This window comes from Malania oleifera, chromosome 3 (assembly GCF_029873635.1).
Source record: "Malania oleifera isolate guangnan ecotype guangnan chromosome 3, ASM2987363v1, whole genome shotgun sequence".
Lineage (NCBI taxonomy): Eukaryota > Viridiplantae > Streptophyta > Magnoliopsida > Santalales > Ximeniaceae > Malania > Malania oleifera.
In genome coordinates, this window is record NC_080419.1 from 124,872,502 (window position 1) to 124,894,391 (window position 21,890).

Sequence of the window (21,890 nt, forward strand, 5' to 3'; positions counted from 1 at the left end):
TAACGTATCCAAGGTAGGTAACCTGTTCTAGCCAGAACTTATGCTTCTTGAGCTTTGCATAAAGCTTCTTTTCTCGCAACACCTGCAACACTATACTTAGATGCTCCTCATACTCCTCTGGGCTCTTCGAATACACCAGTATATCATCAATAAATACTATCACAAACTGGTCCAAGTACTGGTGAAAGACCTTGTTCATCAAATCCATAAACACTACAGAAGCATTCGTCAAACCAAACGACATAACCAAAAATTCATCGTGACCGTACCATGTTCTGAATGCCATCTTCGAAACATCTTCTGCCCTGAATTTCACATGATGGTACCTAAAGCGTAAGTATATCTTCGAAAAGATCTGTGTCCCCTGTAACTGGTCAAACAAATCATTAATACGCGAGAGTGGGTATTTTTTCTTGATAGTCACTTTGTTTATTTCTCGATAGTCGATGCACAACCTCATCAAACCATCATTCTTTCTCACAAATAAAATTGGTGCTCCCTAGGGCGACACACTGGGCCGAACAAACCCCTTATCTAACAGCTCCTGCAACTGCTCTTTCAATTCTTTCAGCTCTGCCGGTGCCATTCTATACGGCGCCTTCGAAATCGGTGCTGTCCCCGGAACCAGATCAATAACGAACTCTATCTTACAATCAGGAGGTAGTCCTAGCAAATCCTTAGAAAATATATCAGTAAAATCCCTCACCACTGGGATCTCCTCCACCGTCAACTCCCCTTATGATACTGCCTTCACACAGGCTAAATATCCCTATCAAGCTTCTAATAGCAATCCACGTGCCTGAATAGTAGATAGTAACTAAGGTGGGCTGCGCACACGTGATCCCACGAATCTGTACTCCTGTCCCTCTGGAAGTCTGAATACTACCTCTCTCTGATGGCAATCAATGCTAGCATAGTGGGCAACTAGTCAATCCATACCCAAGATTATCTCAAACCCATGCATGTCCAGAACCACCAGATTAGCCAACAAAAACCAACCCTAAATATCCATTGGACAATCCCCGAGTACCTTTCTATATATCCCCACAACCCCTGTAGGCGTAGTAATAGACAAACTAACATCTAACTGTTGAGGCTCAAACCCACACAACTTTACATAATACCGGGCGATAAACAAATGCGTCGCCCCAAAGTCAAACAAAACAGTAGCTTTAAATGATAGTATTGAAACTGTACCTGTCACCACATCTCCAGCTGCCTTAGCATCTCCCGGCGTCAGTGCACAAACTCATGCTGGAGCAGTATTCCTCTACTGTCCCCCTCGAGGTGCCTGATAACCTCCTCTGTATGGTCAAGGAGAAGCCACTACCACTGGTGGTGCCTGATAGTTCCTCACGATATGCCCAGGCTGATGGCACTGATAAAAAATAACCTCTCTCGCTCGGCACTCTCCTAGGTGCCTCCTCAAACATCTAAGATATGGAGGGAGCATTTTTCTGACCTGTACTGCTCGATCTCCCCCTCCCTTTCATCGTCCTCCTCTGGTATCATATCTCCTCCACAGCCCTCGACTAGGCCCTGCCTGAAAATCAGAAGGCGCGAGCCTCTTCCTCTGGCTCTAGGCTGCTGCGCCTCTCTGTATGCTGCTCTCAATCACCGTAGCCCTGTCCACTATCTCTGAGAAAGTCTGAGCTCGGAAACCTACCACTTGCTCAAACAGGTTTTGCCTCAAGCCCCCCTCAAACTTTCTCGCCTTCCTCTCCTCATCTGGCACCATATACGGGGCGAACCGGGATAGCTCAACAAACATCGCTGCGAACTGCTGCACTGTTATAAACCCATGTGTCAGATATAGAAACTCCGATACATTTGCACTCCTGATCGTAGCGGGAAAGTACCGCTCGAAGAAAATCTCCCTAAAGTGACTCCATGTCATCGCTATAGGATCCGACCTCTGCTCCTCCAGTACTCTCATTGACCTCCACCAGCGCTTTGCCTCCCCAGTCAATTTAAATATGGCAAATAACACCCTCTGCTCATTTGTACATGAGAGGACTACTAGTATGTCCTCTATGTCTTGAACCCAGTTCTCTGCTACCAGTGGGTCCGCTCCTCCAGAAAAAACGGGGGTCGCATACGCGTGAACTGCTCAATCGTGCAGCTTCGCTCCCCTAAGCTCCTAGCCATCTCAGCCATCCCTATTGAGTGACGCTACACAACACCGCGTCAGGGTTTGCACCACCTATACTGGAAGGTCCTACTCCATCACCTCCCACATTCATGTTACTGTTCCCTAGATCCATCCTGCAAAGGAAACAACTACTCTCGGCATACAATCACTATCACACAACCCATACACCGCTATAACTCATAAATTACTCTTTTATCCACATCCTTAATCCCCATTTAAAATTCAGTCTTACCACTCAGAAACAAGACCTAGCGATAGTATCCATGGTTTTCCTGAAATCGTCACCCTAGGAAAAACACCAAAACAACCCCGGTACTCCTGTCTCTAGGCCGCAAGATAGAATCCTAAATTCTCACCTCATCCTCAAACAATCACTAACCCAAATTTCAATCTACCCATCTCCTATTTCTCTCAAAATCCACTCCTATACTCTGGTATTGTATTTCGTTGTCTACTAAAGTCTGCAGAACCTAACAACCTAGGCTCTTATACCAAACTATGACGCCCCGATTTTCGTATAATTTTTTTATAAATAATAAATGAATATTCATCCGTCATCAAAAACATCCACAAACCGGCCACGTCAACAACCCTACTACCATTTGTACAACCCGACCCGCATTGGGTATTGGGTACAAAGTTATTTTATTATACAACCTAATAGCGGAAGATAGTGTATTTATATCATTCAGAATACAATACCCATAGTATTTACATACACACATATATATCATTATCACAAACTCAAAAACTACTCAACACTAGGGGAATTACACCTCCCCTTGTCCAAAAACACACCATGTGTGTCAGGGTCTCAGCTCCCAATGGTCACGAAGCTCTATCGCCTGGCCTATCTTTGTCCCCTGAAAAATGTAGATAATTGGGTGAGACAAATCTCAGTAAGAAGGAATAAATTATTTACAGTGTGTGGCCATATGAATACAATTATGATACACTTTACTTTTCAAATCATCATTTCATCTGAGAAAATATACTGATATACACATTCTCATAATCGTATAGATGTACAACACAAGTTTTTATAAGATTTAAAATCATTTATCAAATTCTATGATTTCCAACACATATTTATCCGCGAAGTTCCTGAGAATAGGGAAAATTACCCGCCCATACAGGTAGTTTTCCTCTGCCCTAAGACGTTATACAGCCGGGTATGGCCACAACTGATACCTATCAAGGCACTCACCTTACTCAGTAAGCCCTCAAGCGGAGAGTTTCACTTCGCCTCAATTATTTATAGTATTAATTCACACGGTTCCATTTCTCAATTTTATCATTCTTTATTTCTCAATTTCCATTCTTTCTTTCATTTTTCATTTTAGCCAATTTTATCATTCTTTCTCATTTCCATTTTATTTTCTGACTCATGAGCATCCTTGGTATCAAATACTAACATTGCGTCTATAACTCATGGCCACCCTGAGGATCTTTCTATCCACGCCATGCTTCCCCCCATGGTCAAGGTTGTACAGCCCGAAGGCTGGATCTAACCGCGGTTGGCCGACCCGGTTAGATCAAAGTATCATATCACAAATCGCGTTTGTAGTACGACTGGTCAACCTATAACCCTAATCTAGATTCAGGGGACCCAACAACCCTACAAAATGGCTTAGTCGACTGTCACGCCACACGCTCCAAGAGTCCGTGTGGTTGCACTAACACCACTAGCAACGATACCGTGCTCAATATCATAACCATCCATCAGGGTTCACTACCACATACCTGCATTCATTATGCGGTATTGGCATTTCATCAATCATATTGTATATCACAATTTAGTTCAATATAAATATTCTCATCATTTTCTGTGCACAATTCATCATCTCGTAATATCATATATCATATTTCACGTATTTTTCACATTTTCCTAAAATAATCATATCAACAATTTGTACAAACTCATTTCTCATCCAAATAATTTTCACTCACAAATAAATACCACGTTTCATTATTTTTCAATATCAGAAATTCACAAAATCTCATCTTTCATGCAAAACATTTCTACTCACATATAAATACCATATTTCATTATTTTTCATTAATCACATCAGTAATTCTCATTTCAATATTTTCTTAGAAATTACTCATCGTTATATTTTACACTCCAAAATATCACAATTTAAAATTACTCAAATGCCACACAATTTATCTAATATTTATATCATAATAATTTTCAGACAAAATATCATATGTTCATTTTCACATATAAATTCAAATAATAATTTTAAAAATACTACTATAATTTATTCTCTTTACCTGACTTATTGAGAGTCTCGTTAATACCTAGATCCTACGCCTTTGGCACCCGAAATTTAACTCCTATAATTTTGTATTTTTTCCAGATTAATTACTCTATTTCTTCAAAATAGTACCCATCTAACCTTTCTTAGGCTCCATATACCTCAAATTAATATTTAAACTAACATTTAACAGCCCCACTTAATTTTCTAAATTTTGCCTGCGGGTCCCAAAATTACACCCGCAGCACTCACCCGAACCCTAAATTCCGAACATTCTACTTCAACTCTAGATACTCAATATTTTAGTATTTCTAAATTAATCCTAATTAATTAAAAAATAAACCCCTTAATAACCCCGTACCCCAAATTTGGGGTTTTACCCACGACGACCTCACGAGAATTTTGTCCCGCTAAACTTGTAGAGAATCATTCCTAGATTCTCGTGGTGGTGTCCGTTCATCAATCATGCTTATAATTTGTAAGAAATTAAATAAAAAGGGGGAATTGGCTTACCCCACGAGATACGTCTACGCCGCTCCTACCACTAATCTGCTCTGATAGAAATGATGGCAGCGAAGAATTGAGTCCAACGATATCTTCCGCTTTTCGATCGGGTGAAAATCCGCCACGAAATCGAGGAGAGAGGGAGAGAGAATGAGAGGAGAGAGAAAGAGAGTCTGTCGCGCAGGCAGAAGAAAAGAAAAGAAAAGAAAAGAAGAAGAAGAAGAAAAAGAAGAGCTTCAGAAGCTTCAGGATAATAATAATAATAATAATAATAATAATAATAATAATAATAATATTTTTTATTAATAAAAAGAAAAATAAATTTTATTTTATTTTTTTCCTTTTCTTTTATATCCGATTATTTATTTATTTATTTTTTGGGAATCATTCCACTAATATTTTATATCTCTTTTTGAGGTGACTCTGCCTTGTAAGGAGAATTGGTTATGGCTCAATCCTGTAATTGAGTCGGAAAGTCTCCGCTCCGTAAGGAGAGTGTAAGTGGCGTTGCTCTGCCCGTTTAAGTGAGCATATAGTGAATCCTTGAGCTACTGGCTTAAGGCGGGGATGTAGGCTGATTTGACCGAACCTCGATAACAAATTTTGTGTCTCTCTCTCTTTTCCTTATCTATTTAAATTTCTACATTTCAATTTTTGTACATGTATGTTTAATTATACATTGTTTTGATTGTTTTGCATACATTGTTTTGATTGTTTTGCATACATGCTTTTATATACTGTATATTTGGAGGATTAAAATTGTATAAAAAAGACCCTAGGTTGCAAAATACTGATTGCGAAATTAATTTGACTTAGGAAGTTTTTTTAAATACCCAATTCAAACCACCTCTTGGGAATACACCATTTCTCTCAAGCTTGATATATGCTTGACATGAGATAGTAAAAATCAGTCGCTTGCTCCTGTGGACGTAGGCAAATTGTTGAACCCCGTAAATTTCTTATTCTGTGTGTTCTTGTTGCTTTCTTTTTATTCATTGTGATTGATTGCTTGTTATGTATATTCATCATTGAGTGTTTGCATTACTTGTTCTGAAATTATTTCAAGTTGTATAAGGTTTCTGCTGCGCATTCGCATCAAGAAAATTCATGGCTCAGACTCCATGTTTCCAAACTTATACACACACACACACACACACACACACACACACACACACACATATATATATATATATATATATATATATATACACACATATACGCACACATATTGCATATTATCCTTTCCTGTTTGACTTTTTTTTTTTTTCATTACAATTTGGTAAATAATTTGAGCAATCAATGTATGGTATGACTAGCCAAGCAAAAATAAAAAATCAAAAATAAGTATGGTATGACAAAAAAAAAATAAATAAATAAAAATATATATATATATATATATATATATAAGGATTTGTTTAGTGGTTCAAATATATTTCTTTTTTTTTATTTTTTTTATTTTAAATAGTACAAAAATATCACTTTGTTAGCATTTGGATCATATGGTTGGAAAATTTATTATTTTAAGTTTTTTGTTTAGATGTCGAGAAAATAGAAAATAATGTGATGTTGTTACTAATTTTTAAAAAATAAAAATAAATAATAAAAACTATTTTTCACAATTAAGTATGTTGAGTAAGTGCACTTCTATTTGTTTCATATGTTCTTTTTGATTCATATAAGTAATATATATATATATATATATATATATATATATATATATATATATATATTTGGTTATAAACTTCTCCCTAAATCTCTTGCCTTCAATTTTTTTTTAAATGATCCTACAACATATCCTATAAAAATATCTCAAATTTCTAAATACAATCCACAATAAAATGTTTGGTTAAAGGAGAATCTTCCTACACTATTAATGGGAGAAATTCTTAAATAGGAGAATTTATCACCTATTGGTAATTTGGAGAATGCAAAATACTAAAGTTAAGGAGACATTCTTCAATACTTTCTTAGTTGTTGATGCAATAATGTAATACAATTATTGGTCATTGTTATACAAATTTGTCTTCTTATATGCACTTTGGACCAATTAAATGGATTCCTACTGATAATAACCAGATGAAAATAAATGTTGATAATAACTCTTCAATCAAGTCAAGGCAAATTGGAACTGGTGGTCTTATCATAAATCATCTTAGTGACAATTGGGACAGTTACTAATACGATGGTAAAACTAGAAGCAATTTGGTATAACCTCAATCTAGTTTACAACGTAAGAATACATAATGTATTTGTAAGTTAGATTCTTTAGAGATTTTTTTACCACCGAATGAATACAAATCCTATGTGCATCCTTTATAATTGTAAAAATATCAAATATTTCAAATATTTGAATTAAAGCCTAATCTGTCAACATTCGTTGCGTGAATGAAGGAAATTAGTATGCAAGTTATTTATTCGAGTTTAGTAAATATTTTTTTGGTGTGGATATGGTGTATCCTCCTAATTTTTTTTTCCCCTACTTTCATCTTTGAGATTCCACAATTAAAAAAAAAACAAAAAATCACAGTTTTTTCTTGAAGAAGACTTATTAGTTAGACAATAAATTATTTCTTCACTGGAGCCTGCATTTAAATTGTATAATATCACACCTCGTCTCACATCATTCTTGTAAATTTAAAAATTTTAGTACATCTTCTTTAGAATCTTTGACTATGAAGGCTTTAAAAGAAGAAAAACTTAAGAAAATTAATTGAACTAAAAACCAAAACTTAAAAATAATGAAACAAAAAAGATATTTTTGGATATCACCAAGATAATTGATTGTGTCATGAAGACTTTTGCTGCATAAAATTTATTTAAAAAGAAAAACAATTAAGTATGAGAGAAGGTAGTTGAAGAAGCAGAGCCACGCAAGGTGGTGTTGGTCCAACCAGGACCCTTATTTTCTTATCCTCTCCGAGTGCTCTGCGCCATTCATCGGTATGTCTTTTTGTCCCTTCTTCTCAGCTTCCCTGTTTCTCTCATTGGTCAGTCCCCTTCTCCTGTTGATACTTTATTGTTCAGACAAAGAATATACGTGAAATTTCAGCGGGGAAGGGCCTTTGAGTTCTGAATTGCGCCATTTGTCTATTTGGGTATCCGCCAAATCTTGAAAAGATCGCTTCTCTGTAGATTTCTCTTCGATTTACTGTTCAATTGGCATGCGGGTATTTCCCAAAACTGCAAAAGAACTTGAAGAGAATTAGGGAAGGGCGAGACAATGAAAATTCAGTGCGATGTGTGCGAGAGAGCGCCGGCAACCGTGATTTGTTGCGCCGACGAGGCGGCTCTGTGCGCGAAATGCGATATTGAAGTTCATGCGGCGAACAAGCTCGCTAGCAAGCACCAGAGGCTTCTTCTTCAGTCCCTCTCCAGCAAGCTCCCTCCGTGTGACATTTGCCAAGTATATTTTTTTTCGAATTATTTCATCTTTATTCTTCTACGGCTATGATGTTTGTTTGTTGGAAATTGGTTGGATCTTTTAACCCCTCTAGTTGTAAGGTTGTAAATTTTCTTTTCCTTTACTTTTTTGAGAATCAAGTTATTTTGCTAGAGGTTTTTGCCTTGAGGACATAGTTTGTAGGCTTGTGTTGAGAATTCTAGTTGGGAGTTTGTCTCTCATTGGAAGTGAGTGGATAATGGGTTGTTGAAATTGGTGTGATCCCAAAAGGGGGTGAATTGGACATTTAATACTTTTTCGCTAATTTAAATAATTACGCCGATTCATCACATCTTATATCCCATTCAAAATAAAATATGTATATAAAGTAAGTGAGCAATGTGTGCATACATATACGGGTGTTGTATATCTCATTTAAATTAATTCTATGTGCATGCAAGATGGTTATAACAAAACATAAACATGCATACACATACTGAAATTAAAGAGTGGAAAGTAAATGAGATAAGGAGAGAGAGAGCGACACAATATTTGTTATTAAGGTTTAGCCAAATCAGCCTATGTTTTCGCCTTAGGCATACCTCCAAGGATTACACTATCCCTGCTCACTTAAACAGGCGGAGTAGAAGCCGTTACAATCTCTCCTTATGGGACGAGGTAAATCTCAGTTGAATTATAAGGTTGAGCCCAACTTATCTCACTTATGTGGCTGAGACTCTTCAGTTCAATTTCCTGGTTGAACCCAATCGGTCTCACTTACGGGGCTGAGACTCTCCAGTTCAATTCCGGGCTGAATCCAACCGATGCATTAAAAACATTTTTGTACATATGAAAATACTTCTACAACTAAGTTGAGATGTACAACATGAAAGTTCTATAACATGCACTCTAATATGATATGAGTTATATTCAGTAGAATAAGAGTGCTTTTCTAAAAATGATTTTGCACAAAATAAAAATACAAACATTTGATATTCAATGTGCAAATCAAAGTAAGAATGTATTTCTCCAGTATAATATTTACTATGGAAATATATGGAGAAATATCGAAGCAAACTCCCAAAATAATTTTCAAAGTGAAAAGGAAATGAAAGAGTTAATGCCTTGAATGAAAAACAAAATGCCTATAAAAATTACTCTCTTGTAAAAATGATTTACAAGTAAATGAAAGAGAGTTTTGGAGAGTAAAAGATTGGCCCCAAGAAATAGTTTTTGCAATAAAAAGTAAGTTAGAGGAACTTTGATTAACAAGAAGTTAAAAATATTTGAGAGAAAATATTTTCTAATCAAAGTTATTAATCAAAGCAAATGAAGGAGTATTTATAGTTTTTCAACAAAATATGACCGTTGGGGACAAATTAGGAATTTTGGAAATGTTTTAATTGAGTTTTAGCCTTAATTATCTCGGTAAAAAATTGGCAACCCGAGAGGTTCGGTTTGCTGACCCTTAGGGTTGGTCGACCCAACAAACTTAGAGAATTTGAATTGAAATTTAGGTTCGGTTTGTCGAAGGCAGTGGCCGGTCGACCAAGCAAGTCGAAAATCCAAACTTTCAAGGTTCGGTCGCCCGCCCTCAAGTTCTGTTTGCCAGATCATAAGGTTCGATCGCCTGGGGCCTTTTTGAACTACAAGTTCGGTCGCCCGAGAGCAGTGGAAAAGCTAGTGACCAGGGTTCGGTCGACCGTGGAAGCTACACTCATTTTGGTTCAATCGCCAGAGGCATGGTCAACTATTGACCTCTAGCCAGTTCGGTCGACCAAGGCATTTTATATTGCCAAGGTTCGATCACTTGAAACATCACAAAAAATGGCCTTAATGTCCTCTTTGGTCTCTTGTGCAATTTCAACCTGGTGAAAAAGCATGTGGTATTCAAGTGTAAGGGTCATGGTTCCTATTGTCATTCAATGGCTTAAGCTTTTTAATTAAACCCAAAAACCCAACATCGGTCGACCTGCCCTTAAGTCTGTCTATGGCCTTTGGTTCCCTACGATCAGTTTAAGGCCTATTTGAGCATTAAGTCATATCATGCAGGATGTATAAATTTATTACAGACCAAAGATATATAAAATTAATGCAATACAATTAAACTCAAATGTGTTCTTCTACTCCTCTGCTCTTTGACATCATGGAATACGCCAGTTTTGAGCTTTTAAGTCCTGTCTTGACTTCCATGTTCTCTTGATCTTATGTGTGATCTGAATTATATATGTTCAACATTTAAATACAAACATAAGAGACAATTGTGTTTGTCAGCATCAAAACAAAGATCGAACTCAAAAAGCCAGCAATCTCCCCCTTTTTTATGATGAAAAACACATAAGAGTAAAATAAGTACAGCCTAAAAAGGCTCCTCCCAACAATATGTATAGAAAGTATAAACAATAAAGTACAGACATATTCACGAAAGAAGACATTACAAATTATCATGCATTTAATTTTAGCATTCAAACACAGGCTCAAAAATTTGCCCCTATGTCATTTGCCCTCAAGAAATTTCCCCCTTTTGGTCATAAACATTTTGGTCATAAATATTTTGCTCATAAAAATTCTCCCCCTTTTGGCATCAGCAAAAAGGGTTAAATTAAGTAGAAAACCTTTGAATATTTAAAAACACACTTAGGAAGAGAACTCCCCTTTTTGAAAAAAATTTCAATTTGTTTAGAAAATACTCTCCCTTTATGGTTTTGGCATTTATTTTTCATACAACACAATATAACTGGTTATTAAAAAGAATACCATGATAAACATGGTCAAACTAGAAGTATACACAAACCAATTCATGTTGAACACAACATAAGACCCGCAAAAGATTGGAATTTAAAAACATGCGGCATATGATTGCAAGTGTTGGTTTGAGCATAAGAGTGGTCTAACTAGTTCATATGCATTTCATGAACAATCAATGAACCAGTTATGCAATGCAACACCCTTAAGACAATTTCATGATAAAAAATTTTTAAGACAGGATAGCATAAGTCATGAAGCATAAAGCATAAAGCAAGAAACTAGATATATATCATTTAAAATCATTTCTTGTCATAAGAATATAGATATATATAAATATATACAAGTAAATAAATATCTATATTCCCCTTATGATTATCAATAAATGTTAGGAGGGATGCTTGCTGAAAAAGAAACTTTAATTCAAGGATCAAGCAAGCATTATTTTTCTGGTTTTTCATTTAAACACAAATTACAAAGTACCATAAAAAATGCAACCACATAGATCCAAAGATGTTAAATAAATTTAAAATCAAGGATCATATGGCAAAGTAAAGAACTGTGGCAAACAAAATATTTTCATATATAATTTTCAAAACAACATGCTTTAAAGTACACAAGCCACAGAAATTTTCAAGAACAAATCTAAGTCTATAATGTTGGTGAGCATAGCAAGATATAATTTTAATTTCTAAGTGCTCCCCCTATCAATCTGAATATGTGCTTAGACACTGTGGATAACACATGCATCAGAAAATGCAAACATTAAGTTATGTGCAGTGTTCGTGCATACCAAGAACAATCCATATCAAAGATAATTCAGTGAAAATAGGATATGATGTTCAAGGTGTGCCAAAAGGTCTTAGGACTCAAAAAGTAGAAACAGTAATAATGTGAGTCCATGGGTCAGGTGACTTAAAATCCATTTCCTGAAGGATGGGGCTTAAACTCCCCGGTATAGTCTCAAGCACACATAAGTGCGTTTACGTCCAAGGATGAATTTTCAATTAAGCACATTCAACATGTGTTCATCCTTCTTAATATTACTTAGAATGCAAGAGATTATAGGCATTAAGCACTTATTCATTTTTCCTAAAAGTGGGGCTTAAGCCCCCCCTGTATATTTGCATGCATACATACTTGCATTTAGCTCAAGGATGATAGTCATTTAAAAGCATTCCTCATACGTTCATCCTTTCCAAAGGATTTCAACATGCAGCAAATATTAATCATTCAGCACGTATGCATGACATATTGCATTTCATTTTAAAAGCTTGATAGCCAATTTAGGGCTATACTCAAAGGTAATTGCAATAGTGGACCAATATGAAAATAACACAACTCAGAATACTCAATGAGTATATAATAAGTGAATGCTGCCCCTATGTCATGCAATTGCCCTAGTTTATGGACCATCATCAAAACATGTAACGATTGATTACAGGGATGATGTTTTACCATTTGGGTCCGGAATAAAAGTATATAACCCAAAGAATTGGACCAAATGGTGTCCATGAACTAGTTTCTCCTAGGTCCATAAAATGCGTACATGTTTTCAGTTTAGCGCAAACCAATAGGATTTAACATATACTAATCTATTTAATGATCTAGCAACCTAGGAAATAAACATGAAGACTGTGTATGTTATTTAGTTTAGCACATACCATTTATAATTCAACATGCACTAGCTAACTAATTAATTATTTTGCATGCATTATAAAAATAATCAAAAAGTTCACCTAGCATGCATTTTATCATCATTTATTCAAGTGCATGGTTTCATTTTTAGGAAAAGTTCTATCAAAATTTCGGCAACATGCCGTCTGTAAATTGAATATTTTCCCATTTTTCCATGTACCTAAAAACCTAATAGATTCACGCAATCAATTTATAATTCAGCTCAAACATGCGAGAACCTATATCCACTACCAGCATATAATTCATATCACTACATCCGCGATTTAGGAGGCATTCAATAAAGGCATGCAATTCAGTAGACAATATCTGTAGACTATCCATTAAATAATATATTCATTTTACAAGCAATGGATAGTTGCATTCAGCTCAAAGCAAATAATAAGGAAAATTATCCATTCATTAGAAAATATAATCATTAGATGAGAAGGGACATATAGAATTCAGTTCAAATGATTTTACTTAACCATCCATCAATTTATGTAACTTTAAAGTTAAGAATGGACAGTTGGCGTTCAGCCCAATGCAGTTTATAAAAAATATAGCTTATCCATCTTTATATGATTAATCTTTAAAATGAAGGATGGATTGTGAGCATTCAAAGTAATGATTATGATTAACTATCCACCAAGGGTTTAAACATTCCATAATATATGGATAGTGATTTTCAGTTTAGAAATAAACACTTTGCTCTCCCTCATTTATGCAGTCAACGAATATATATTCAATTATCAATACTTGGCATGGCTAATATTTTCTAATATGGGGATGAGCTTATAAGTTCCTTAAATTAAATTTATCATTTGAAAATAATTTATTGGTTAAGCTCAATGATGAGTTTAGGATTTTACATTTCATACCATAAGATACATTTCCTAAAACTCGATGCAGTATGAATGACAAATTATGCCTCTGCAATATCTAGTATGCCTTTTTATCCCTCTTCTCAGCTTCCCTGTTTCTCTCCTTGGTCAGTCCCCTTCTCCTGTTGATACTTTTTTGTTTAGACAAAGAATATACGTGAAATTTCAGCAGGGAAGGGCCTTTGAGTTCTGAATTGCGTCATTTTTCTATTTGGGTATTCGCCAAATCTTGAAAAGATCGCTTCTCGTAGATTTCTCTTCGATTTACTGTTCAATTGGCATGTGGGTATCTCCCAAAACTGCAAAAGAACTTGAAGAGAATTAGGGAAGGGTGAGACAATGAAAATTCAGTGTGATCTGTGTGAGAGAGCGCCAGCAACCGTGATTTGTTGCGCCGATGAGGCGGCTCTGTGCGCGAAATGCGATATTGAAGTTCATGCGGCGAACAAACTCGCTAGCAAGCACCAAAGGCTTCTTCTTTAGTGCCTCTCCAGCAAGCTCCCTCCGTGTGACATTTGCCAAGTAATTTTTTTTTTCGAATTTCTTCATCTTCATTCTTCTATGGCTATGATGTTTGTTTGTTGGATTGGTTGGGTCTTTTAACCCCTCTAGTTGTAAAGTTGCAAATTTTCTTTTCTTTTCCTTTACTTTCTTGAGAATCAAATGGAATTTTAGGTTATTTTTCTAGAGGTTTTTGCCTGGAGGACATAATTCTGGTAGGCTTGTGTTAAGAATTCCACTTGTGAGTTTGTCCCACATTGGAAAAAGTGAGTAGATGATGGGTGCTTATATACATGATTGGGGCCAAGATCCAATAGGCTTAAGCTTTTGGGTCAAGTTGGTGCTCACTCATGTGTATCGAGACACCTATGGACTCCTCTGCTTCTAACAAGTGGTATCAGAGCCGACTCTTAGATCATCTAAGCTTCCAAGATGGATCCAAATAGAGTCGTTGGGCCCAAGACCCAATAAGTTTAAGCTTTTGGGTCAAGTTAGTGCTCACTCATGTGTATCAAGCACATCTATGGACTTCTCTGGTGTTAACAGCTTGCAGTCAGCTTTGGATACATTAATGCATGTGAGTTGTTTTATTCAAGTATAGCTATAAGTGATTATCACCTGCGGTATGAACTTGGTGCAAAGTATTGGCAGGTATGATCCAACCTCATTCATTCACTTTATTGGGTCAAGTTGGTACTCATTCATGTGTATCAAGCACACCTATGGACTCTTCTGGTGTTAACAGCTTGCGGTCAGCTTTGGGTACATTACGGCATGTGAGTTGTTCTATTCAAGTGTAGCTATAAGTGATCATCACCTGCAGTATGAACTTGGTGCAAAGTATTGGCAGGCATGATCCAACCTTTTCCATTCACTTTATTGGGTCAAGTTGGTGCTCACTCGTGTATCAAACACGCCTATGGACTCCTCTGGTGTTAACAGCTTGCAGTCAGCTTTGGGTACATTATGGCATGTGAGTTGTTCTATTCAAGTATAGCTATAAGTGATCATCACCTGCGGTTTGAACTTGGTGCAAAGTATTGGCAGGCATGATCCAACCTCTTTCATTCACTTTATATGTTTATTTCATGCAATTCTCCCTCAGACATACAGCAATTATCTGCATCTGCTGGACAGGAAAGTTCAATGGGCTAAGATCAAATGATACTAGAATTCTTTGTTCAAATTTTAAATCTTCTTGATCATGAACAATAATGTTTATGCTAATTTTTAACAACTCAATCAGTGGAAATAGGATAGGCTCATGTGAATTACATGCATGGGTAGTGAAATAGAGTTTAATGAACCAGTGGATTAAAAAAAACATGTTATTTTTCTGGAGAACAAGTGGAATTTTAAGCCTGAAACAGCTTTCAAATGATCCAAAATGACTTTTAGAGCCCAACATTTCTAGTAGTCTTAGATTTTAAAAGTATATTTTGTCATAGGCAGTTGTTACAAATAGTTAATAAGGCTAATGATGCTTGGGCTGATGGGGAAGCTTACCTGTTTATTATTGCACAATTACGGGTTTAACGCGAGATAAAGTTGATGTGCTAAATCTTGGACAGTTTGCTGACAGATGGATTTATTCATATGGTCAATGGACTAAAGAAAACATGGTATTTTTCTGGAGAGCAAGTGGAATTTTAAGCCTGCAATATTGTTTTATGTAGAAGAGAATATCTGGTTAAAAGGAAGCAGTTTCGAAGCACAGCTGCGATTTTGATTAATCCACCTTGAGGCTTGCAGTGGCAAGTCCACATACTTGAAATCAATGTCAGCTTTGGTAAGAGATGTACATAAGGCTGACTGATCTGATCGGTATAGTGCAAAGAAAATTGGAGTTACCCTGCATCTCATAAAAGCATGCATCTCAAATTTATTGAAGTTCTACAGTCTAGGGAAACTCATGGTCCTGGGAAACCAAGCAGGAAAATCCGTGAAAAGTAAGGAAAATGTCAAGCCTCAGAGATGTTCACTCAAAAAATTAGGAACTATTCATTATATATGTGAAATTTGAGATTACTTCTTTAACTACAAAAAACTAAGTCAGGTTTTAAGGATGCTTAGTGGTTAAATACATATAACTAATAAGTGGGCCACTTTGTAGAAGATGACAGCAAGTCTTTTGGTAAGATATGTAGGTTATAAAGTGCTCAGGTACAAGCCTCCTTACGGGGTCAAAGACACCCTCACCTTCCACCTTCCCTTACCTACCTAATTTTAATATTACAAGAAGTGAAGAAGAAAGAAAGTTCTTTATGCTACTTATCAGAAAAAAACTCAAGCATTATGGTCTCAACCATGTTATGATTTGTTTTATGTGCTCGTGTTGCTTTTTGCTAAAATCTCTCTCTCTCTCTCTCATGTGCAGGAGAATGCTGCTTTCATTTTTTGTGTTGAAGACAGAGCCCTTTTATGCAAGGATTGTGATGAACCAATACATGCAGCCAATAGCCTTTCTGCAAACCACCAACGATTTTTAGCAACAGGGGTTCAAGTGGCCTTGAGCTCAAATTGTAACAGGGCCACTGACAAGAACTGCCCAGATCCACCCAATCAGAACATCCGACAGATTGCCATGAAAACTCCTGTACAGCAAGCCTCTGGCTTCACATCTCCTTCTTGGGTCATTGATGACTTGTTACAGATTTCTGATTTCGAAACTTATGAGAAGGTAAGGGAAATTTCTATGTATGAGAGGTCAAATATTCTTTGCTCATCTTACATGTTTATGTATGTTAGTGTAATCTCTATGCTAAAAATATATAGTTTGGATTCTGGAGAACCTGGAGACTGAAAGAGTAATTTTAGATGGCATTACTCACTCTTTTTATGTTACACTAGCATTTGTTTCAATGAGTGTAGAGAATCAAATACACACATATTAATGAAATTTGAGATTTTCTGCAGAAAGTAAACAAACTGCTCACTTCCTATGTTTCCATGCCCAAGTCGATACCATCCACTAGTTTAAAACATGTTTTCAGAAACTTTACAATTCATCAAGTAGCACTTCCTCTGTCCAAACAACTTGTTGCGCGTAAGACATGCATAAACCCACAGAGCTACAGGTCTCTTCATGTAGCAGAATAATTTAGCAGATAAACATACAGAACATAAAGTTTTAAGATTGTAAAAAATGAAGAACACTCATTAGAAGTTCTTGCAAAAAAAAAGAAAAATTAAAAATTAAAAATTAAAAAATCAAAAGCCACAAAAAGTTTGCAAATGTTAACCTTCGCTGGGGTTGATTTGGTAAATCCTGAAGCAGTTGTTTTGAAACTCTCAGACTTAATTTTGGTCACAAGGCTCTGGGATGTTGACTACCTAGAACCTTTTCAGGATTTTTCTTACTAACAATGAAAATTTATAGAGCTTCCGACTCATTTCTAAGCAGTATTTGATGCAGAAGTGAATTGCTAAAACCATCAGCATGATCTGTATGACTATATATGCTTTATCCCTTGATCCATTTGTTTTTGTTTGGTTTTCTTTTTTGTTAATTCATGTTTCTTCCCCTCTCTGTGCAGAAAGAACAGCTTGAGTTTGGAGAGCTTGAATGGTTCGCCGGGATGGACATCTTTGGTGAGCAGGTTCCTCAGGAGACATTAGCAGCAGCTGAGGTCCCTCAACTTCCAATTCCACAGTCCACCTCATACAGACCAACCAAATCCTACATGCCCCACAAGAAACCCAGGATCGAAATCCCAGATGATGATGATGATCACTTCACTGTCCCTGATCTTGGCTGAACTTCGATGCGAATAAAATGTATGGTGTGGAAGCACATGCCTGTAAGGATGATGGGTTACAATACATATCATGGATGTAACTATCAACATTTCTTTTTTCTTTTAAGGGGAAGTTGTAATCATGTGTGTTGGTAAAAGGTTTGTTTTTGGCAACTCACTTTCTGTCTTTCTTTTTTCTTCTAGGGGGCTTTTGGGCAAGGGAAAACTTGTCTATTGATTTACAGAATAGCGCTTCAATGCTGTAGTGTGCATTACTCATTACACTGTAACTGAGTAACTATTAAATACTATTGCTGTATGTTTATTGCTGTTAGCATTGTGTAAACTGTAAGCTTCTGTATATTCTACAACATTTTGCTATAAAATGGTGAAATCCCAATGGCCCATGCTGACATTCAAACTAATTAAAATTCTGAGCTTCAGCCTTGGTGTTCTGAGCCTCTTATTTTTTTAAAAAAAATATATATAATAATAACCAGAATCAGGCACATTTCGGAGACCAACATATAGGCAGTGCCTGCATGGAAGACCTTGTAACGTTCAGTCTTGGTTAAATTCAGTGCTTTAAATGTAAAAAAAATAGGCTGCTAGAATTACCGAGCATTCTGGGAATTACACAAATATGACAAGAAATTATAAGATTTGACGGAATAAAAAATTAAATAACTGATAAAAGTCTCTTCATTTTTCTCTCGTCTCAAACTGATGGCAGCAGTTTCAGAAAATGAATTGATGTCAAGTGCAAAATGGTTAAAAACCCTATTTTGAATTAACCAATTAGAAAATCCCATGCAGAAGCAATAAATGGCGCATCTAAGCCTTTCTGAATTTTTCTTTGAGAATTCAGCAGCAAAACACTGCATTATAAATGATAATTTCCCCCTCATTTTGAGAAATGACATTAGCAAAAAAACTATTTGATGATCTTAGAAAAATGGTGGATGGAAAGATTGCACTTTCTTCACTAAAGATGGTTAGGTTGAGAAGACCAGTATCTTCCAGACAAAAACACCATTTACCAACCAGGCTCTCAAGCCTCCACTTCCAGCACCCCACAAGTTCTTCTTTTTTTTTTTTTTTTTTATTGGTGCAAAAACGCCATCTACCAACCAAGCTTTCAAGTCTGCACTTCCAGCATCCCCAAGGCTTTTTGTTTTTTTTTGTGGTGGGGGGGGGGGGGGGGGGGGGGGGGGGGTGGCGGAGGAAGAGAGACCAACTTCTTGGCATGACCAAAGAAATCAACCTGAAAACATATTCCCTGAACAGGTTCTTTAAATGAAACATACCAATCTAGTTGATTCCCAACACCTACAACCAAATATGCCTATATAAAGACCTTCCCATGAACAGCTGAGACCACAAAACTTTTCAGATCCATCTGACCCCTAGCAACCAATGGCTAAACTGATGTGTTCCATGATCTCTTTCTGTTTCTATTGCACCATTCTGACCATCTGTCTGACCTTTATCCAAAGGATTGTTCATTCAAAAACCCTAGGGTCGGATGCTGAAGCTCTCCATTCTCTGCTGAGTTCTCTCGATCCCAATTCCATTTCCAGCTCTTCTTTCCTCAATAGCTGGAACTTTCAGGCAGACCCGTGTGAGAGTTCGGGAGACCAATTCCTTGGAATCTTATGCACCATCCCTGAGGACAACTCTAGCAGCAGGGTAACAGCCATTAATCTGGATAGAGCTGGGTATGATGGGTTCCTGTCACCAGAAATTGGGAACTTAACAGAGCTCATCATCCTTAATCTAAACAAGAACATGTTCCGAGGTCCAATTCCTGATACAATTTCCAATCTACAAAAGCTCACCACACTTACCCTGTCAGAAAATTTCTTCACTGGAACCATCCCTACCGGAGTTGGTAACCTTAGGAGGCTTGAAATTGTCGACCTGTCACAGAACAAGCTCTCTGGCTCCATTCCTGCCTCCATATCTGGGCTTCGGAGCCTAACACATTTAATATTGTCAAACAATGGGTTCTCAGGAACAATCCCCGACCTCACAGGACTCTGGCAACTAACCTCTTTAGATATTAGCAGTAACCAGCTCTATGGAGGTATGCCAAAGCTTCCCAAAAGCTTACAGACAGTATCACTCAGCCACAATATCCTTTCAGGCCGTATTTCTTCAATAGGGAACCTTGAACAGCTCTTATCATTAGATTTGAGTGATAACAGGTTTTCAGGTTCCATAGAAAAGGAAATTCTCACATTGCCCGAAGTGATTAGCGTAAACGTTTCACTGAACCGTTTTACATTATTAGAGGTGGGAAAATTTACCGGCAGCCAAACACAGCTTCAAGTGATTGATGCACAAAGAAATTCCCTGCAAGGACATTTGCCCGTGGATCTGGTCACTGCAGAGAACTTGACATCTATCAACTTGGGGAATAACCAGTTCTCGGGTCGAATTCCAAGGGAGTACGGTGAGAAGCTGGGGGAATCCTGGAGAATCTTGTTCTTGGATCACAATTTCCTTGTGGGGAGTCTTCCCCCTCAGTTCAGCAGCACTGGAGCAATGACGGTCAGTGGCAGCCTTGCAAACAACTGCCTTAAGTGCCCATCAAATGTCCCGTTGTGTCACGGAGGGCAAAGACCAGCTTCAGAATGTGTGGGGCAAGATAGTAGGAGATGATTAGAGACCTGAACGAGCAGAACTGTTGGTATGGTCCAGCAAACTCATAATACTTCCAGTAATGCATTTAATTAGGTAATTACATATTTAACCACCTGTGGTAGAGACCAGTCAACTAGAAAAATAGGTAAACAAATTATTTCACCAGTATCTTCTCCTCCGTAAAACGATGTATGAGTGAGTTTAAACATGTTTTACTGTTCCATGCAAACACCATTCCATTGTATTCATCAAGCAGTAAAAGTATGAGCATCCAAAGAAAATGATGGACATTTAAAGGATTATGATTAAAAAAGATATCAAAATCAACCAGCTGGAAATAACCAAAATGGCCAAATTGCCTTTAAAAAGTGAGTGTTAGGAACATGAATTGTTACAACTACAGTATAGAGAGTGAAAAAGCTAGAAAAGCCAGTGGACACTAATGTTGCCAAGCCATATGAAAAGAGGGAACTGAGCCAAAGCAATGAAGAGCAAGAGATAGTGATGCTTGCTGGAATCATAACTCCTCACTTCTGCAAAAAGAACTCGTTTCATTGTTTTCACCAAGAAGATCCCCATGCATAAGCAGGTCCATGGAACCATAAAATAATACGAATAACTCCAAATGATCCTTCCAAGAACTGCCAAACACATCCCTGTGAAAGTATATCCTGCATAAGCCACAATGTCCAGCAATGGTGCCTCTCCACTACCCAATGAAAGCAATGATACTTTCAGCAGCGAAACTTGCAAAGCCCAACCAACCAATCCCTTGACAAACAGCCAGTTCAGAGCTTCCGGGCTAAACCTGGAAGAAAGAAGAAAACATGTAATAAAAATCTAGGTGCATGAGAGAGAGAGAGAGAGAGAGGGTGGGGGGAGCAGATGAAGAAGATGAAGATGTGGATGGTTCTGACACAAACCATGAATAAATAAGAGTAGAAGAAAATGTTCAATTTCACTTTCAATGCATTACACAAGACTTGTTTGCAGTGAAGAAGGGTGTATCATCAGAGTTGCAACATTAGAAGGGGGTAGGGCCAAGGAGAGTTGGTTGCAGTGAGAGAAACAGAATATTTGACTGAAATAAGATATAATAAGTTACAGATCATCACAGACACTTTAGCCTCATATTCCTCGGTGCCAAGGATCACCATTCACCATTTCAAGAAGTGAAGCTATTTTAAACGAGCTATTTGTGTTGCAGATCCAGAACTACTTTCTCACCTTTTGAAAGCATTGAGAATCAAGAACATCCAGAACTGGAAAAGCATCAAGGAATAAAAAAATGAAGGCCGATTCTGTTCTTTAAAAAAAATAAATTTAACTGCCAAATATGGGCCCAATATTACAATTTTTGTTAATATTTAGAAACAACTCTGTTTTTCAAGAGAAAAATACAAATTT

The 21,890-nt window shown here is 36.9% G+C and overlaps 3 protein-coding genes across 4 annotated transcripts in view; 2 read left to right on the top strand and 1 right to left on the bottom strand.

The window, feature by feature from the left end:
- Positions 1 to 7,761: 7,761 nt before the first annotated feature.
- On the top strand, positions 7,762 to 18,171 carry LOC131150971 (B-box zinc finger protein 24-like). The gene is made up of 4 exons (XM_058102096.1): positions 7,762 to 7,857; positions 7,967 to 8,320; positions 16,478 to 16,780; positions 17,637 to 18,171. The coding sequence occupies exons 2-4, from the start codon at positions 8,138 to 8,140 to the stop codon at positions 17,856 to 17,858; spliced, it is 708 nt and encodes a 235-aa protein (XP_057958079.1). The 5' UTR covers positions 7,762 to 7,857; positions 7,967 to 8,137; the 3' UTR covers positions 17,859 to 18,171.
- Positions 18,172 to 18,933: 762 nt separating this feature from the next.
- Positions 18,934 to 21,291, top strand: LOC131150972 (probable leucine-rich repeat receptor-like protein kinase At1g35710). The gene has a single exon (XM_058102098.1). The coding sequence runs from the start codon at positions 19,254 to 19,256 to the stop codon at positions 20,499 to 20,501; it is 1,248 nt and encodes a 415-aa protein (XP_057958081.1). The 5' UTR covers positions 18,934 to 19,253; the 3' UTR covers positions 20,502 to 21,291.
- The window catches only part of LOC131150973 (uncharacterized), a 29,463-nt gene continuing 28,342 nt past the window's right edge, over positions 20,770 to 21,890 (bottom strand). For both annotated transcript variants that reach the window (XM_058102099.1, XM_058102100.1), the window contains exon 5: positions 20,770 to 21,291. In XM_058102099.1, coding sequence (XP_057958082.1) covers positions 20,904 to 21,291 — 388 coding nt within the window. In that variant the 3' untranslated portion in view covers positions 20,770 to 20,903. The remainder of the gene's footprint in view (positions 21,292 to 21,890) is intronic.